This window comes from Pavona decussata, unplaced genomic scaffold, assembly GCF_977016875.1.
Source record: "Pavona decussata unplaced genomic scaffold, jaPavDecu1.1 SCAFFOLD_143, whole genome shotgun sequence".
Classification (NCBI taxonomy): Eukaryota; Metazoa; Cnidaria; class Anthozoa; order Scleractinia; family Agariciidae; genus Pavona; species Pavona decussata.
The window spans coordinates 433,060-452,905 of record NW_028145556.1 but is presented as its reverse complement, the minus strand read 5'-3'; the positions used below and the strand labels follow the sequence as shown (position 1 = coordinate 452,905).

Here is a 19,846-nt window from a genome sequence, read left to right as displayed (position 1 = left end):
AGAGATTTGTTTGCTGGCTCGCACCCGTGGGCGCCATCTTGGTTTTGAATTCACATGTCTTCTCAACGTTCTTGAACGAATCGACTGAAGGTTGCTGTTACCAGTTGGCATCGAAATAAAAGCCATGGAGACTTTGTTGGAGCAACAAAGGAGAATTCACGAGGAAAGGGAGAGGCTGGAAAAGGCGATGGTAGATGAAATATTGCACAAGAAACAATCGGTAAGGAAGTTAAAATTTTTGTTTTTGTGACTCCAACCATCTCCTTGGAGCTCGAGTTATTTTTCGATGCCGTTGCTTCTTCTCTATCAATGTTAAATGCAGTGATGGAAAAACCGGAGCGATTGCAGAATACCCGGCCCATTTCGAGCAATCTAGCCGAAAAACCCATAACCGAAAAGGACAGCTTTGTATCGATAGCTACAGTGTAGATTGAAGTTGTTACTTCATTGATTACAAACAATTCTATCTATGCATGGTCTTCAAGTGTCTCTGAGAGCCTGCAGAGTTTACATGTCATTATTAAAAAAATAAATGTTAACTAACTAGCGATAACTAATTAACTAACTAACTAGCAATAACTAAAGTGAAACTAGCAAAACTTCTGTTAAAATTTATAGTTAACTCTGGTAAGTGCCATACACAAGCTAGTAGATCACTGTGATAGGTGTCACTAGCCGGCTAGTATGCTTACTTTATGCCTTTATTTGTTTCAGTAGTGTACATGTAGCAGCTCTCGAAAGCTTGTAATTGTCGATTGTGCCTCTCTTCCACCGGCCCTTCAATTTGAATTTAAAAAGTCACTTATGATCAGATTATACACCTTGAATCTGTGGCAAATTTTATACCAGCCTAGTTAAGTGAACAGTTGCTTTCTTGTGAATGGACACAACAAATCATAATTTCCTCGCGAAGGCCCGAGCGTAGCGAGGTTAATAAATTTGTCAGGCCGAGCCGGCCCGACCAGAGCTAAACTGCGCGAATCCAAGCGAAAAATATGTGTATATGTTTATACCTTTGAAGGTGTCCGCATTGTTGCCTGGCAACAGTGAAAAACAAAGTATGAATGACGTCAGACTGTCTGGCGTTGTCTGGAGCAAAATTTGCATACACCAGAAAAAATATGCGTGCATGATCAAATTTCAACTGCAATGTTCATCAATATTCACTGGATACAGAACTATCTCTCCAGAATCTTTTCCCTTTCTTTTAGAAATCTTTTTTGTAAAAGATTGCATTGAAGAAATTACACGTTTTGTGGCTGCGGTAAAATAATTTTCCGTGGGAAATGAATTCATCGAACACGACAGCGCTGCATGCCCGTTATACATTACGTTGCGTCAGAAATAGATTTTCAACCACAAACTAGCCTGTGGAACTACGAAAAGACCATGTTCATCAAAAAAAAATCCTATGCCCCATTTAATCTCCTCATTTGAAGCTACAATACGAGTAAAGAGGGCTTTCCACCCAGCCCCAGCTTTGCGAGGTTTTGCGAGTCACATATTTCTAGTATTATTTTGTTTTTTCTATGTCCATTAAGGGTAAAGAGCAAATTAATGCAGACCACCAAGTAAAGATTTTGCTGGAGGTAATAATATTTAAATATATATATTTTTTATATGACTGTTAAGATCTTTAGTTAATTGTTTATTTATAAACAGATTTTTTGTGAGATATTGGGGTGTAACTCTGTCCTTATTCAAATGCAATTAGTTCCTAGATTAAGGGCCAAGGGCTAATTAATTTTTTACATGGTCTTTGAGAATGAACACATGATCAACACAACTGAAGGGCTCATAGCACAACTGTCGCATATCAAACTTGAGGTCAATTTTTCATTTCACTCAAAATTGACTGGATTTTTTTTTTATGTGGCTTTCAATTTAATCAAAGAACATTGAGCTGTGTTTCTTTACTCCAAAACATCTGTTTTTCCGCTTTTTTATTAATTTTCTTTTGCTGACTCAATATGGCTGATGCATAAATGAATGCAAGAGAAATAATTGCTAATAATGTACACTTCTCCTTTTCTTCCTTTTGGGCTTAGCGTTCAGCGGGAGGAGCAGAATCGTTGTCAGGCCTTTATGAGGATAAGGATGGGTAAATAATTATTCCTTTTTATATCATTCTGCATTTTCTTATTATAAGAAGCTGGTTGTCATGGCATATTAACTTTGTTACATTGTGTTGTTTCATAGCTTACGCAAAGAAGAAGTATCGGCACTGTCTGGGCCAAATGAGTTTGCTGAATTTTATGGCCGCCTTAGAAGTCTTAAAGATTATCATCGCAAGTTCCCCAATGAGGTACACATATATTTTACTATGCCTACAATGTGTATGTCATAGGACTTGGGAGTACCAGGAAATAGGTTTGGAGAAACAAGGTTACAGAAACAAAATTTATGTTTCTCCTCCAAAAATATAAATAAAGAAATAAATAAATAAATAATAAAATGAAGAAAGCGTTTCTCCCTCTTAGCCATAGAAGGAACATGCTCTATAAGCCAGAAGTTCCTCTCAGCAGCAAGAAAAGTTATTGAATGAAAAAAAATATATACACATGTATATTGTTGATTTATGGGTGCAAATTTTGCTGTCCAGTTCAGCTACAAACATAGTTGAAAATTAATTTTTAATGTTTCTGCAGTTTTTCCTTTTTTTAATCTACATGTAGTCCATTACTTCACTTGCTGCTAATAATTATTATAACACACAAACTGTGAGTTTGAAACAGAACTACATACTCTACATGTACATGTATTGACAGTGTCTCACATGAGTCGTTGCTTCAATGACAACCACTGAGACAGAAATAAACAAAAGGATTATTGTAAGTCTACCTTTGTTGAGATAACCACAATCATATAAATAATTTTATACAGTGTGAGTTAGCTGAAGACAACAGGTAAATTGTCATTAATCATAACTTAAAATCTAACTTTCATGTAATAGAAGGTTAAGAGATCACGCCAAACAAGTCCAGTGGTTGATGCTTGTTCAAATTTCATGTTAGCAGGTGCTTAGTTGAAGGAATACAGTTTGTTTGGTGTTATATCCATATGTTGCATCCATTCTAATAGTTTGCTGCAATTTATTTTTAACTTTATTAGTTGTTAATTTTTTAAATTTAATTATTTCGCCAGGTTGCAGAACCAATGCAATTAGAGTTTATGAAATTGAAGGAGGCTCGTGAAAATCCTTTAGAAGAAATTCAAAGTAAGCTCACGCCAGTAGAAATATACAACTTGTTTAATTTAATATTATAGTGTCATAATTAAAATTTTTACTTTGTAATGGCATTACCTTAGTTTATGTAAGTGATACTCTTTGTTTTGTAGATAAATTTAATTCGACATGGGGTAAGATTGTTTGTCATCCTGGGCCCAGTTGTTCAAAGCCCGATTAAGCTAATCCTGGGTTAACGTAAACTTGGATTTTAGTTTAATTACTATACAATAAATGTTTTTCGAAAAGGTTTTGTCCTCAGTTTTGACTTAGACTTTTCTTTGCCCTTAGCTTAAAATGACCTTTGTAAGGCATTTTTAACAAGCGAAATGAAAACCTTGATTAACTTTTAATGGTGGATTAGCGTTAATCGGCTTTCGAACAACCCGGCCCAGGTGTATCAAGTCTGTTTGACACCAGTAACACTGTTCATTATTAAATAAACCTAACATCTTTTCCCTTGGTCTTACTTAGATTTGGTAGAGTTTACAGATGAAGAAGGGTACGGAAAATATCTGGATCTACATGAAGTTTACGACAAGTTCCTTAACCTGAGGGGGGTGGAGGTGAGTGACATCATTAGGCTAAGCTAGAGGATGGCTACCATTCAGTAAATGAATGAAGCATGAATTGAGCATTAGCTTATCAGAATTGTAAAGAATGATTCATTTCTCTGTGATTTTTTTTTTTACAGCGCATTGACTACCTAACCTACCTGGAAACATTTGACAGATTGTTCGACATTCCTAAAGAAAAGAAAAACCCAGAGTATAGAAGGTTGGGTACAGTTATCACTATGATTTTTATTATAAAATTCATCCACTTATGTTTTGTAGAAAATTTTTATACGTTTGTCTGGCCTGATTTAAATAATTATAATAATTTTCATTTACATGTTGTGGTTAATTTATTATTATTATTATTATTATTATTATTATTATTATTTTATTTTTTTTTTGGTTGAAAAGTTTTCAAACCAGTTTCATTTTTCTTTTCCTTTATGCAGTATTCATTACCATAATCTGAGACAAAGGCCAGAAAGCCCCCCCAATTTTTGAACCACAATATACACACATAAAATAATTAATCCAGATAAAAGCTCCAGTGCCTAATTTCTTCTTATAATTTTAATTATTGAAGATAAAATATTTTAAAATGCGTGAAGAGAATTTCCCAACTACAGCAAACTCTCTTTATTGCAGATACCCTTGAGACCACGAGTTAATGTCCTTAATAGAGAGAGTCCGTAATAGTGGGAATACATTTCAGTCAAACGTCTGTAATTTATTTTTGCTGGGGATTTAATTGCTGTCCCTGTTATCGGGGTGTCTTAAATAGCAAGGTGTCCACAAGGCGAGAGAATGGTGAGGAGATTATGCATGTTGCGCTCAATGTGAAAGGAAAGCCACATTTCTAGGGATGTCACTTAGAAACTTTTTTTTTTCTTGTTTATCAGGTACATTGAAGCTCTGCTGGATTACATATATGACTATTGTCAAAGGGTTTTACCACTCTATGACCTGGAAGGGGTAAGTACAAACTGCACATGTAAATTTGAAACCGCGTTAGGGCCAGCACCAATTTAGGTGCTAGCTTTGCAGTATGTCACCTGACGATGACAAGCCTGTGGTACAAGTTGTTTCACATACAAGGCTTTAGGATTGAGAAACATGTTTTAAAAGTATACAACAATAATGTTGGAATTTACGATGACAAGGAGGCAGCAGTGTCCCTGAACTTAACAATCTTAGGAAGCGGGTTAGCGCTGAGGATATTTTAAAGATTTTAAGTTTGACTGGATGTCTGCATCTACCACACGTTACAGACAACGGGATTTTGTATACTATTAATCATTGTAGTCACTACCTGATATATATTTTAATGTAGATTAGGTTAGTTTAGTCTTATACATGCAGCCCCACAAGCTAATAGCTTTAAAAATCATGTATAAATAAAAGTTATGTATACATGTATGTATGTAAATACTTGTATTCTGGGTAGAATGTGTTTCGTAGAGTGCTCAATTCGTTTGATTGAAGAGCAATGTATAATTCTTGACAGAAGTTCAGGCTTCAGGAGTTTTCATCGTTTATTGCGACAATACTGTTTCGTATGGTTCGAAGTTATCGGACCACACTCATCAGGCAATTTTTAATGACTGACTTTTCAAATAACAGGCTGGCAGTAAAATATGGGTGGTTACTATAGAGATGCGTTATATTCAGTAGAGTATCTAGGTAACAGGTGCATCGTGCCTTAGTTGCGTTACTCTAAAGTTCTGCAGTACATATCTCTTTCTGTGGCGGCACGAACTCGCTAGTATGTATGTATGTATGTATGTATGTACAACTGTAGCGATAGGCAGTGTTAAATGATGAGAGTTGTATGTGACTTTTTGCATGACAGCAGTACCGCACACAACATAAATCATATATAAGGCTAGGCAAAAGTCATACCGTGCTACTGATGAGATTTAACTATCGTCCTCCTCCTCCTCCTCCTCCTCCTCCTTCTTCTGGGTTTCAGGCTTATTTGTAGCGGCTCAAGTCACAAAGATCTTTTTCTGTCTCTCTTACCACATTTACAATTGAATATATTTGGATTTATCTTTATTTACACTTTAGGAGCTTGGCAAAGTCATGTCAGAGTTTGATGAACAGTGGACGAAAGGAACATTTCCTGGATGGACGGTAATTTTATAATTTTACAATGTTGCATGTGAGTATACAGTGGAGATAGAGTGTCGAGTGCATGAGCAGTGATAGAAAGGGTTTTGGTGAAAAATCAAACTGGGATAGCTGTTAACAGACATCTTACAAAAATGGCTTTGACTTTATTATAGGTTTGTTTGAATTTAAGTTAGTGTGGCTAACCTCATTCAGGTTTAAAAGTTCTTTTGAATTATTAACTCAAAATCAAGTTTTGTCAGTTTAACTGAGTTGCATAAAAGAACTTTTAAAAGGCAGTGTCGCCAATTTTTTGTGTCATTTTGAATGGCCAAAAACACATTTGAATTGGTCAAAATAATGATTCAGTTGTGTTAACAATCCCTCCTACATTTAGTGTACAGATGGCTAGGATGGAAATGGATTGCATCTTGAAAAAAGTGGCCAATTTTTTCAAGTTCTTCCTGTATGTTGTAGAAAAGTTACTTAAAACTGATTATAGTTTTTCCATTCTCTTAGGAATCCCTTAGTCTTTTCTCCCAGGTGGTGCTCTAACAACAATTTCATGTTAGAAAAAGGTTCTTTGTCAAATATTTGAGATGTTTTGACCAAAATACAGCAAAATCTCTACGACAGTGCCCCTTTAAAGGGGAAGTATCACAGGGATTTTGACCTTTTGTAGTGAAAATGGTGCGACAACACCTTCACTTAGTTACAAAATAATTCTGGAACATCAAGAAAAATAAATCATCTGAATTCTTGATAGGAACAACTGATGACCTGCTCTGGTGCATGCTGGAAATGAAAATGCGAGAACTTGAAATCAGTTATCCTAACTTTTTTCAAGTTGCATTCCATTCTAACCATCCCATCTGTAGCCAGAGACACTCTTTGATAGTCTTAGCACACTGGGGTGACAATCTACAACAAATTAAGCAAGACTTTTAGGTTTCTGTTGATGAAAAACGTTTTGGAGTTTTGGAGTTTTTGATATAACACCAAATTTCCATCATGATACTTCCCCTTTAAACTGGTGGACAATTTTGTATTTAGAGTTTGTTTAAAGTGCCTATGAACCGAATATTGTTTTTATTTAGTTTTAAAGGTTACCTTAAAAAATGCAGGTTTCCAAAGTTTGAGAACTGTAGACTTAAAAATGACGATTTTACAAGCCTTCAAAATCCTGCTATTTTAACCTAAAAATGGTCAGGGGAATGGGCCGAGATTTTTCCAAATTCACCAAACCGTGACGTCACTTTGTTGCCACGGGTTTGTTTGTGTTGTCAAAGTGCCTTGTTGGGAAGTGAGCGAGCTTGGAAGGAAACATGTCTAGCAATTCAGAAATGAGCGAATTTTCAGATATGTCCGGTAACCCCGAGGATGAAGATGTCGAAGAGGGAAACGATGAACATTACGATGTAACTTATAGCGAAATTACGCCATATCAAGACGAACCTCAAGAAGCATGAAACTTGTCTCACCTGTTGTTTACTTCGCTCGCTAAGTTCTTCTTGACCTGGTGGAGTAGTAGTATCCCTCGTTGGGATCGCGTCCTTTTTCAGGCAATAGAGACCTTAACCAAACACTGGAGGCGGTGAGGTGGACGTCAACCGGAAGTAAAATTTCCTGCTCTCAAGCTAATTAGCATAATCATGTGGAGTGTTGCCCGCGTCTTCCAACAGTGGCGGCGGCGAGAAAGGTAGGTTTGGCCGCCTCGAGAGACGGTCGCTTTATTTTCTGATTTGTAGCACGTAAAATACACGGAAACTCCTCCGTAAAAGCAAAGAAGTGTTTTTTGATGTTTATATTTGTATTTTATTTGTAAATATATTTGAAATTTCTTTTGCTTTACAGCGAAAATCACTCGTTACATTGGAGGCGTGAGTGAAGAAGAAAGATGGCAACCGAAGCCCGCAGCGAAGGAGAGAAAAGCAAAAGAAATGGGTGAGTTTCCTGAGATTCACATCATTCCGAGCGACGTCTATGTCTTGTAGACTTTAAAACTTTAGATTGCAAGTACTTGCTTGTAAAAAATGCTGTTTTGTTCTTCCGATTTGTCACTAAACTTTGGAATATATTAATAAGGTTTTGTTGACTCTCTTCTAGCTCGATCATGGAATGGACAGAAGCTCACGATTTGATCCTAGCGAAAGAAGTCAGAGCTTCAGAACCATGGCTCTTCAAACCAAGGACTGTTGATCGAGGAAAAGTATGGAATGCCATCACGGATCGTCTGAATGACGAAACCTCTGTGAAATTTCAGGTGAAGAAGAAAAACGTACAGGAACATTTCAAACTACTACTGGACAAATTCAAGGCGAAACGAAAACATCAGGCGAAACTGAGTGGAGTTGACATCGAAGATAGCGAGATGGATATCCTGATGGAAGAGATATCAGAAAAATGGGAGGAGGCAGAGGCCAGTGACCTTGGTTGCACTAGTAAAGAAAAGGCTGATTCAGATCGAGCGATTGGTGAAGAAATAAGGCGGAAAGCTTGTGAAAAGCTCGGAGAAACGAGTAAACGAAATGCGGGGGAAAAGGCCGAGCCTGTAGCCAAGAAGTCGAGAAGAAGTGGAAGTGAAACTCTTGATTTTCTCAGGGAAAAGATGGGGGCTCGACAAGCTGAAACAGAGCGTCAGGCAGAGATGCAACAAGAATTGCTCACCATGATGCAAAACCAGAATGCAGCCATACTACAGATTTTGAACAAAATGGCTGACAAGTAACTGAGCAATCCTTTCATATACATTTTTTCTTGTCTTCTTCATCACTGTTGTTCAGGTTATAAACTAAGCTTTGACCAACTTATTTTATTTTGGATGTCATTTAGGGTTGGTCTAATGTTGATGATTCTAAGTTTAATCTATGCATATGTTTAAAACGAAGGGATTCGTATTGTGTTACATTTTACTGGTTTATTTAATTTAATTTATTTCGTTTAATTTTGCATGCATCAAATCTTCTACTCCCTGCTTCACTGGAATGTAACAGTTGGGCCACAAACTATGTCAGAGTAATGTTAACAATATTTTTTATTCATTTCATACATGATCACTCTGTGATAAAAGTGTAAAATGTATAGATCAGAGATTGTTCTGTAACAATCACAGACTCATGACGGATTATCCTAGTGTTGGTGCAAAATAGCTAACTGAAACACCAAACTGAGATGCCAAAATGTGGGAGTGGTCCCAAGATGTGAATTTGTTTTCTTATTAGACTAATTCATCTAAGCATTTACTGAATGACTGTTTCAGTACAACTTTTATCAGGTTACATCTCTTGTTCATGTTTGGTTTAAATAAAATAGTCCTGCAGAGCTGGTGGGTCCAAATCAAAGTACTCTGATGTCATGTTTCCGTAGAGACAAGTCAAGGCATTTCGTAGAATGGCACATACCAAGTACATTTTCCCTACACTACTAAGCCCTATCTTTAAATTCCTCTTGAAATCTATAAACTTCCAGGACGTGGCAACATTGTTAAACAACCATTCTACAGCTTCTCTAACTTTGCTCATGGATGTGTTGAATGCTTGCATCTGAGGGGTCAACACCCTGTCTCTAAATGGCTGGATCAGATGAGCCCTCATGGGATAGGCAGGGTCCCCATATATGCACATAAGCTGCCCCCCTGGTAAGAATGCATGGTGATTCAAGAGAGGCAGTAATTGTGAGTCTGCTAAAATCCCAGAATCATGCCGCCTGCCCTCTGCAAAAAAGAACATTTTACAGTATTTGATTTAGTAACTGGTGAAAAAGTAATGACCTACACCCTAGTGTTGTTAACTATTTCATAAAAAGTGGTGAGGAAAACAAGTGATTTCCTGACTTCAAAAAATGACAATAAAGTACTGATTTGGTTGACTGACATTCAAAACAAGGATGTAGTTAGGATTTGCTTGAGGGGGTTCTTTTTGTTACCATTTATCTCATATATGTTCTGCATTTTTTTGTACAAAGAGGGGAGTACGCCCTGTTAAAAAACAAGATACTTGAGTACCAAATATACTTACCAACAGGGCCGTACATGTTAGCGATGAGTCCATTTGGACGAGCAATGGACTGAAACTTAAGCGCATGAACACGTTTATGGCCGTTATACACCACGCATTGGTGCTCTCTGGGTCTGCAAATTGGCCGGACAGTTCCATCGATAAAGCCGAAGCAATTGTTCAATGCAGCTCCCTTCGATGAGACTGCATCAGCATATAATTGAAGCTGCGCCGGTTGCAGAATAGCTTGGTTCCATTGTAGAATTCTGTGACTGTGGGTGGTAAAGATATAATCTAGCACAGTATTTGTGACCATGCTCATAACAGGCACCGGCCGACCAAAGCGCGCTATCATGTCTGAGTGTCTGCAGGGATATGAAAGTCGTCGGAGCAGCATACAGAGTCCCTCCATTCCATCGGCCACTGACCGCTGATGGCACACAAACTGATTAGGTATTTGCAAGGCAGCAGCTAGCTCTGGAAGGTCGCATTTCTTGAATCTAAACTCTGCGAAACACTCTGAATCGTCCATCTCGTCCAGGTCAAATCGGCCGTAGTCTTCATAAGGAAAGTCGAGATTTTTCGACTTGTGTAAATCCCACAACAACAGAAATTCTTCCTCGTCTATGATGTCCTCAAAGCATGCAACAGCTAGAAGGTCTCGGACTTCTCAAAATGTTGCCATTATGCTCGTAAAATTTACGAACAAAGTCAAATTGGACCACTGAAAACGAAAGCAAAACAGCCGTCGCTCGCCGCCGCTTTCACGAAAGCTTAAATAATCTAATTTCGCGCCAAGAGGAGGCGGTCTCAACCCACTCCCGCGCAGCCATCGCCGCCTCCACCTAACCACCTCAAGTGTTTGCTTAAGGTCTCTAGTACTTTACTTTCATCCCCGCGGCCTCCATGCGGCTTAGAACGGATAAACTGCGTTCATAACACGAATCCTCGAAATGAGCCGAACAGAGTGAAGTGTATTTTGACGTCGGGTTCTTGAAATCATGCCTATGTCTGCGGACAAACTGGACCCATTTGGCCCTCCAGCCGGATCAGCGGGAAATTGGTACATTCGTATACCCGGGGTAAACGATCTGTTTTGGCAGCTTTGCTGGTTTGGCGTACCAGCAACGCAATACTGCCCTCGCTGCCTCTTTTCCTCCATATTGCGGGAATGAATTTGGCAACAAAGTGACGTCAGAGGTTGATATCACGTGGTATTTTGGCCGCGCGATTCAAATACCATTTTTGAGAGTAAAATAGCATGACTTTAAAGGCTTGTAAAATCGTCATTTTTAAGTCTACATTTCTCAAACTTTGGAAACCTGTATTTTTAAAAGTAAACTTTAAAACTAAATGAAAACAATTTTCGGTTCATAGGCACTTTAATGGCTCTCAAACACCTACATGTAGGCCCTGGGGGTGAATTTGCAATGGTGGAGTGCAAGTGTGTACCTGGCTTAGACTTAGACTTTTGCTATCAGAGATAGCAGTGATGAGCTGGGAGTTAGTTTCTATATCAGTGATGAATGATGATGATGATGATGATGATGATGGTGATGAATTATGTACCATTTTGCTGATAAGATTTCTTAATTTATTCATGTTGCAGAAAGATGCCAGTAGTGCATTAGCACATTCTGGTGCCCATCTGGACCTTTCTGCATTTTCTTCTCCAGAGGTAGGATTATAATATTGTACTGTAAAGAAGGCCTATTTAATTTGAGACAAAATATTGTTTAGGGAGGGGGGCATGTACAGAGAGATAAGATAAAGATTAGGGAAGGGAAGGGAGGTAAGGGTTAGGTTAGCCCCCCTGCCCCTAAAAAAAGCACGCCCCATTGCTTAACTTAGCTGTATGGGTTAGTATTATTTTACCTAGGTTAAATGTAGATCACCAATTCAACTATGGATGGAAATGTGTTTGGCCTAAAACCAGATTCCACCTGCAACACACACACTTGGTGATTTTCACTGACAGTATTTTAAAAAAATAACTTTTTTGTTATTTTGTCTTTCATTTTCAAGGAATTGGCTTCCTTGGGACTTGATCGACTTAAACAAGCTCTTCAAGCTCTTGGATTGAAATGTGGAGGGTAGGTGTCACAGCTGCAGAGGTATTTTTGTGGTACATGAAGGTGTACTGCAAGGTGAACTATAAATACAACTGTACAACTTTTGCCATACTGCTGAGTGAGGGGTGGGGTGGGTTGGGAGGAGAGAGGGGGATCCCTTTATCTCCTTAAGTAGAGATGATGGCAATGCCACTGACAATGTTACTTAAGAGTTAAATTAATTGTGTTCTCTGAATAAGTTTGTAATAGCTTCAACTCATTTTGTTCGTGCTATGTAGCCAAAGTATCCAGGAGCTTAATTGTAGTGGCAGCTTTGAAGTTCTGAAGGAGAAAAAAAAAATTAATAATCATGAGGACGGCAAAACATTGTTCTTTTCTGATACTGCTAGCTTTTATTTTAAAATGTTTTGAAAAATTAATTAAATTATATTTTAATTAATCTTAAGCATGATTTTTGTAACTGAAGATGTGCTGTACCTTAATAATATTAGACTTGCTAATTAAAAGTATTGTTTTCTGAGTCTTGTTACCATCATCCTCATTACTGCTAAAGATCCCTAGCATGATTAACAAAACTGTCCTTGTCCAGTTAATTTGACTTTCCCTGGAATTTCACACATTGATACAAAGAGTTACTTGAAAGTAGACTGTCTGCATGTATCTCTATTATCATACCAAGTATTTTTTGTAAGACTTTCTTGTTTTACTTTTCCAGCACACTTGAAGATAGGGCCCAAAGGCTTTTCAGCACAAAAGGTGTGACTTGAGAGGAACAATAGTAATTATGAGTTCTCTCATAATGTACCAGCAGCTGCCAATTTTGTTGCTTATGGATAATTATTTGTCGCTTGGTTCCCCAAGACCCTTTTGGACTTAGCGACAGCCCTTCCTGCCTTCTACTCCTGTTACCTGTATGTTAACTTGTCAACTACTACAAAACGCCGTGAGAGGGCTGGCAATATTGACATATGTACAGGGCTGTGAATCAATTTAGCTTATTTTACTGACGGGGATGTTTTGGTTCCAAAAAATTTTGAAACATTGCTGGTAATCTAGTTAGTTTCTCAGCATAGTTAAGTTGAGAATGTGCCATGAGAAACTTTCACATCCCAGAAGGATCAAGGTAACAATATTTCACGTCTGTTACAGCAGAACATGTTGTTTAATCAGATAAAATTTATTGAAAATTTCTTTACTTGATAAGAGATAAGCAAGTTTTTATCTATCTGAGTTGCATTTTAATGTTAACATCCACATACACAAGGAAGCGTGTTTCATCAGATATATCCAAACAATGAGAAGTAGGTTGAAATAGCGAGGCTTAGCCAAGATTTTTTAAACAAGTTCAAGGTGTTTGGATATGTGATGAAACACACTTTTGAGTGTTTGTTATGGCTTCTCAAATGATCAATAATAGTAATTAGGAACACATATCCAAATCGCGCTGCAGTAGTTTTTTTCTTTGTTTTCTCTTGATGAATTATTAATGAATTTGAGAACTTTAAATGAACGTTATAATTGATATTGTATGTCTCTTTACAGGAGTGCCATTAGATCAGCTAGACCCATCTGTATTTGCTAAAGCAAGAGCTGGCAAGGGACGAGACAATGTACAAAAACAAAGAGAGATAGCTGCTCTTGAAGCTCAGGTTTATCACTTAACAGAAATACTTGGCGTAAGTTTTTTTTTCCTTCTTGCTTTCCTCAAGTAGGTTGAATGTGATAAAGAGAAAGGTGGTGATTGTGGAGCTACATGTTGTTGTGAAATGAGTGAAATGTTTTCAGCATGTCTGAGAATAGGAGACTTTAAGAATCAGATTCCCTTATAATCAAACTCATGAACTTCTGTATGCTGGCCAGATTCTCTTACAACTGGGCTACTTCAAGACTCATGGCTGGCTAGGCCATTTACTAGGTTCCTACCTGACACACGTCCTGCCACTGTTAAGATCAGCAATGTTGAAAATGTTTTATGGGGTGACAAAGAAAGAGTGGTAGTTTACATGTAGTACAGTCAACTCTCGCCTTGCAGACACCTCGCTGTTATGGACACCCCGATAATACGGACAGCAGCTAAATCCCCGGCAAAAATAAATTGCAGAAATTTGACTAAAATAAACTCCCGCTATTACGGACTCTCGCTATTAAGGACACTAACTTGCGGTTCCGAGGGTGTCCGCAATAAAGGGAGTTGACTGTATTAAGTTTAGTAATGAAATAATAAAATGCAATGTTCAGCACAATATGAGTATGGGCCAGAAAAACAGTCAGTCCCTGACAGTAGTCAAAACCATAACCTTGCTTGCACTGGTCAGATGATTTGACCACTGGGTTTACTGGAAGACTCATGATGACCTAGGCACTGTGCGTAAAGGGGTGTACTGTCATGGAGATTTTGCTGTATGTTTGTCAAAACTAAGCAAATATTTAACTGAGAACCTCTTTTCTAACATGAAATAACTGTAAGAGCACCGGGAGGAAAATATGAAATGATTTCTCAGAGGAACAATAAACTCTAATCAGTTTTTTGCGATTTTTCCAAAATACTCAGAAGGAACTTAAAAAAATTGGCATCATTTCCATCTTAGCCATCTGCAGCCAAAGATCAATGATAATACATGTAGTTTCTGTGCACTAGTAGAGTTATTGTGAACAAAAGTGAACCACTATTTTAACATTTACAATATGTTTTTTGATTATTGAAAGTGACACTAAATATAGGTGACTCTACACCTTAAATTGTTTCATATGTGACTTGTGTGTTGCAGACAGTTTTACAGTTTGCTAGGATTATTGCTTGTACTTTACAGAGCTCTTCTTTATCATTTTGTTACTTTAACTTCATCAATGAAGTTCAAGGTTTATACTGGATCAGTTGCAATAAGGTCACCGTGGTACTTCTTGATTTTTCAGGAACAAAGGCAAGCCACACGAGAAAATGTTGAAAGAAAGCAAGCACGCACATCAGATGAATTAGAGGTATGTTCAACTTTTTTATGCATTCTGGTAATTTCCATACAAGAACATAATTATTTGCACAACAGAAAGAAAGCGGATAGGAATAGAAGTGCATTTTCTAATTTTGTCGATTTTGTTGCAGGAAGAGGAAGAGCATGAAGAAGGCCATGAGTCTGATTCTGACGATGAAGAAACTGTTCTTTATAATCCTAAAAACCTACCTTTAGGATGGGATGGAAAGGTACATTCTATTTTATACTTGTAATGTATAGCCATTTCTGTGATGTATGATCCTTGATTTCCACACAAGTCTGTTGGCCATATTGGGAGTTAGTTCTTGTTACTTTTATTTGTACGATAAAAATAATTTAACAGCCAGTTTTCTAGACAAAACCAGGCTCTCTTATGCCTCTTGAGCTCACCAATTTCTACCTTCATGATACCAGATCTGGGGACTGAACCCAGAGTCCGCTTTTGGGAGTTGAGTGTTCTCACTTCTGTGCCCTTCCTTTCTCAGCAAATTCACTAAGCATGTGGATTTGTTATAATCTTTGTTACAGGGTATTTGGGGTTGGTTGTGAGAGCTGTTTTCAGTTAACTGTTGAAAGTAATAATTATTTAACATACTGCACCGAGGTGATTGATGAACAAAAAACATGCACCACCTCTTGACCAATTAGAATTAAAACCAAGGCCATCACGATTACCCTGTGAGATGAGATCATGCCTTTCTTGGCTTTTATGACAGGGGGAACAAGCCAGAAAAGGTTTCTGGTCTCGCCGGTTAATTCGTGATTTTTTCTGTGCTTGCATACCCTGCTAGCAGAGCGTTTCTTTCTATCAAGTCTTCTAGCATGTACCAAGTCGTTCGTGTCTCTGGTATTTCACGTAGTTGGTTTGTTAAAGAGAACAGTAATTAGATGTTGTTCACCACTGGGGCGTAGAGGATTGACCGACTGTTTTTGTTGTCTATAGCCTATCCCTTACTGGCTGTACAAGTTACATGGACTCAACATAAGCTACAGCTGCGAAATATGTGGAAACTACACCTACAGGTATGAATATAGAAACATCCTTCTGTTTTCGTGAATTTCATTCCTCACTGGAGAAGGGGGCTTTAAGTAATGTTGCATTGCAATGTGGACATGATGTCTCTGTTCCAGGAACCGTCTAAGTATGCATGTTCATGATATATTTTGTGTTGATCCAGCAGCAGCACAGAACCATGGAGTTGCGTTTTTGAGTAAAGTCAATACAATCTAGCTGACACCTGTAGATTACTACGGTTTTTGTTAATTTCTTTTTTGTTGTTTGTTCTGCAAATACTCTTCTCTCAGTCGCGCAAAACATTTGCACATTGTAGCCATTGCTAAAGAGTAGTTATTTGCTGTTTTATTCTAGGGGTCCAAAAGCTTTCCAGAGGCACTTCGCGGTATGTTTGTTTCTGTAAACGTCACATTTAAAAATTATTATTTGAACATATTTGTTGGCGAAGTTTGCCCTAAGAGTGACTACGCTCATCGGGAGGGCTCACTTCAAAAATATACATCAAGTTCAAGTTCAAGTTTATTTTTTGCCACTATAAAAAAATTAATGAAATTACAAGTATAATAATGATAAAATAAAGGGTGGCGAGGAAGCCCATGAGAAACCAAATAGCAACAAATAGAATTAGGTCAGAAACGACAGAAAAATAACAGTAATAACAAACCAAGAAGGTGAAAAGGAAAGCCAACGAGTGGAAGACATCAGTTTGGTCATTCCTTTGAAATCTCATAGATTCACTTTTGAAAGACTGAACATGAAAAAATAAATCGTTTTTTGTTCCAGCGGCAATGACGGCATACCAAACAGGAAAGCTGTTGTTACTTGTAATACAGATAAAGATGGCCAACTGTCGGAAAATATGAGAGCAGCATATGAGAGCAGTTTTGTTCTAAGAGTAAAATAAAGTGGACAATCCAAGAAAAAATGCTCAACTGTCTCGGTGTGGAAACCGAAGAAGCAGGAGATTCTCTACACCTTATTTTGAAAAGATAGTAGATACGCGCACATACAAATGTAACAGTTACTCAGTAGTGTACATATTATGGTTAATTCTCTAACATCTGATTGTTATGTCTTTATTCTTGCTTAGGAATGGCGTCACGCACATGGCATGAGATGTCTGGGAATTCCCAACACAGCTCATTTTGCCAACGTTACCTTGATAGAGGATGCAGTAGCATGTACCGTTTGTTTTATTTTTATAACTCTTGCTCTTTCTGACTTTTGAAGATGACCAAACTTGGTGCACAATTTAGTGATTATAGAAGATTTTGGCGTAAAATGAATTCCGAAAAAATAAGGTGTCTGAAACGTTCTCGGGCTTGCCCCAGTTGTTCAAAGGGCCGATAACTTTATTCAGCGGATAAAATGTATTGGTTGGAGCACATTTTATCAACTGGATAGCGTTATCCTCTCTTTGAACAACCAGGACCTGAGTGATGCTTATAGACAGCCACTGCACATGATCACATTTCACTTGCTCAGTTGCTGCTAGTTGTCTTCCAAGAAGTTATGCTTGAATTCTCATTGGATTGTCCCTCTCCACGAAAGCATGTGAATTGGCCAAATTTGTCACTCTGTTCTCGAAAGTTTTGCTGATCAATCCAGAGGGATGCTATAAAGCGAATTCCCATGCAAACACATCACCGCCGGTATAGCTCGCCATATGGGGCTTCTTGTCAAAATGAAAGGAAACCATTTAACTGGTGTATCACGTGTAACTTATGTCACGTCTCATTAACTTGCTTTTTGCCCTGACATGACGATTTAAATGACTGTATGTTTTGTTTACAGTGTGGCATAAATTAAAAGCTGTGAAAGCGAAAGAACGCTGGCTTCCTGAACAAGAGGCGAGTATACTTTAAATATTTTCATACTTCCAAGCGCAAACATTGAAGAAATGTAACGCGGTTTTAACTTTTGAATCTGTTCAAGAAATCGCACAGTCCCCTGCTTCCCGGGTGAGCGCTTAGTTTGGGAGAGCGAAATTTGGGAAGCTGGAGCCCAAGATACCGAGGGGGCAGTGGGGGTAACTACTCCACTCACCCGACCCCCCACCCTCAGCAGGTTGGCGCTACTAACTCTCTTGAGGTTATTTCTGCTTTTCGATATTTTGTCAAATACAGTTCTGTGTTTTTTCTCTCTTTTTTTTATTGTGATAGCTTCGGGGGATGTGCATTCGATTGGCATTCGATTGGCAAAGTGTAATCGGTTTCTACTTGAATAGATTTTACTTTACATTTTTTGTTAGTCTCCCCAATTTGCTCGGCTATCCAGATTTGAGACTTAAATAAAGTTGTTAATAATCTCGTACCCGGATCTTCTCTCTCTTCTGGGTGCGAGATTAACTTCTACATGTAATACATAACGTTGTCTAATCAGTAGTTATGATCAGCTTTCAACGTGAATGTCTCTAAATTTGTTATTGTTACTTCTCCAAAAACTCAAAGCAGAAACGTGGTGGTTCACACGCAAACAAATGAATACGATTGACTGTCGAAAATATTGAAAAATATGTTTACTTTGGTTTTAAATTTTAAGCTCTGACGTTGATTAGAACTGGTTCATTGTGGTATGGTTCTTCAGAACAAGTGTTATCTTTCTTCAACTAGTCAAGACATCTGAAATTTCGATTGCGAGTTTTCTTAGCGAGCTTTTGCTTTTTCCTTTTGCACCCTTGGGGAGCTTGCTTGTAAAATTTGTCAACCTCTGTTGAATTTTATTTGTAGGAGGAGTATGAAGATTCTCTTGGGAACGTTGTTAACAAGCGAACATTCGAGGATCTCAGTCGTCAAGGATTGCTGTGAGGATACCGTCACGCGTCACGCCTTACTCATTCTTGGAATGTTACATAATCCGGATTTTTTATAGACTGCAAGCAGTCCCTTTCTGGATAGTCGAGAGGTCGCGCGAAATAGCCGAGCGCGAAAAAAAAACTAGAGCGAACGAGGGGAAGGGGGCTTGGGGAGAGGCGGAAAAAGGGGAAAGGAAAAGAAAGGGACTGCGCTCTTAGCTGTAACAGACGCGCTCAGGATAACTCCACCCACAATTTGTTAAACCCATTAAAAATCCAATTAAAAATGACAGCTAATAAATAACAACTCCACACTGTTATTCAATGACCAGAGCACCGGGCCAGAACATTACTGATAAGGAGCGAAGGGGAATAATCGTCGAGCTTCTTTGAAGAGGCCAAAATTCTAATTTTATTTTCAGGGCCCAGATTAAAAGAAATCGACGACACAAACGCCCGAAGAGTAATTAAGAGCGTGGCTTAAAACAACTGGAAAGCTGTTGTTATATCATTTTAAAGCATCGTGCGGTGAATTGTTCCGCACGGATGCGAAAATTACATTGTACTTATTTTCTGAGAAAGGGGCTTCTACTGCTAACTTCTGTTCCTCTTTTAGAACTAAGCCGCCAAGTTGATCGCTTAAATTTACGAACACATCGCTGCTACTCTCTCTCACCGAAGCCATTTTCCTAGTTATCTGAAGTGTTGACATCAAACGTGTGAAGAAGTTAATTACACATCAAACTTGTCTGACAGCAGCTATTGTTTATGGACCAATCGGAATTTTCCGTTGCTGGTGCGACGGGAAATTCGAACGCGTTTGTTACAGTTAAGAGCGCAGTCCCTTTCTTTTCCTTCTCTCCCCCAGTCTCTTCTCGTTTATTTCTCCTCGCTCTAGTCTCGCTGCGCTATGAGTACACTATCTCGACTAACCAGAAAGGGACTGCTTGCAGTCTAGATTTTTGATAATCCAACGCGATAGTCTCAATCTTTTAGTTGTAAAGTATGCTCAATAAAACCTTTTCTTTATTTTATGTTGGTTTTGTGGCATTTGAAATATACAGTATTTTATTATACCTTCTCCTCGG

General features: G+C 38.2%; 3 protein-coding genes and 1 long non-coding RNA gene across 4 annotated transcripts; 3 read left to right on the top strand and 1 right to left on the bottom strand.

The window, feature by feature from the left end:
* Positions 1-32: 32 nt before the first annotated feature.
* On the top strand, positions 33-19,787 carry LOC146466445 (splicing factor 3A subunit 3-like). Its single transcript, XM_085127327.1, has 20 exons — positions 33-220; positions 1,542-1,589; positions 2,049-2,101; positions 2,200-2,305; positions 3,145-3,217; positions 3,701-3,792; positions 3,921-4,003; positions 4,683-4,755; positions 5,851-5,916; positions 11,497-11,565; positions 11,913-11,980; positions 12,675-12,715; positions 13,502-13,635; positions 14,873-14,938; positions 15,060-15,158; positions 15,893-15,972; positions 16,319-16,349; positions 17,055-17,145; positions 17,759-17,814; positions 18,694-19,787. The coding sequence occupies exons 1-20, from the start codon at positions 125-127 to the stop codon at positions 18,769-18,771; spliced, it is 1,503 nt and encodes a 500-aa protein (XP_084983453.1). The 5' UTR covers positions 33-124; the 3' UTR covers positions 18,772-19,787.
* LOC146466448 (uncharacterized) lies at positions 7,462-8,631 on the top strand. Its single transcript, XM_085127041.1, has 2 exons — positions 7,462-7,836; positions 7,999-8,631. Exons 1-2 carry the CDS (start codon positions 7,790-7,792, stop codon positions 8,618-8,620), a joined length of 669 nt encoding a protein of 222 aa, XP_084983167.1. The 5' UTR covers positions 7,462-7,789; the 3' UTR covers positions 8,621-8,631.
* Positions 9,185-10,762, bottom strand: LOC146466447 (uncharacterized). Its single transcript, XM_085127040.1, has 2 exons — positions 9,909-10,762; positions 9,185-9,604 (listed from the first exon to the last, which is right to left on the bottom strand). Exons 1-2 carry the CDS (start codon positions 10,417-10,419, stop codon positions 9,192-9,194), a joined length of 924 nt encoding a protein of 307 aa, XP_084983166.1. The 5' UTR covers positions 10,420-10,762; the 3' UTR covers positions 9,185-9,191.
* LOC146466446 (uncharacterized) lies at positions 13,647-14,487 on the top strand. The gene is made up of 2 exons (XR_014868003.1): positions 13,647-13,953; positions 14,147-14,487. It is a non-coding gene; the product is annotated as an uncharacterized LOC146466446 (long non-coding RNA).
* Positions 19,788-19,846: the final 59 nt, after the last annotated feature.

Bases quoted from the DNA above. Each gene is read 5' to 3' on its own strand.
- LOC146466445 (XM_085127327.1), top strand. From the start codon at position 125: ATGGAGACTTTGTTGGAGCAACAAAGGAGAATTCACGAGGAAAGGGAG. The intron at 4,004-4,682 runs GTTGGGTACAGT...CTTGTTTATCAG, and splicing joins AAAAACCCAGAGTATAGAAG to GTACATTGAAGCTCTGCTGG. The intron at 4,756-5,850 runs GTAAGTACAAAC...TTTACACTTTAG, and splicing joins CACTCTATGACCTGGAAGGG to GAGCTTGGCAAAGTCATGTC.
- LOC146466448 (XM_085127041.1), top strand. From the start codon at position 7,790: ATGGCAACCGAAGCCCGCAGCGAAGGAGAGAAAAGCAAAAGAAATGG. The intron at 7,837-7,998 runs GTGAGTTTCCTG...ACTCTCTTCTAG, and splicing joins GAGAAAAGCAAAAGAAATGG to CTCGATCATGGAATGGACAG.
- LOC146466447 (XM_085127040.1), bottom strand. From the start codon at position 10,419: ATGGACGATTCAGAGTGTTTCGCAGAGTTTAGATTCAAGAAATGCGAC. The intron at 9,605-9,908 runs GTAAGTATATTT...TCTTTTTTGCAG, and splicing joins TAACATGTACGGCCCTGTTG to AGGGCAGGCGGCATGATTCT.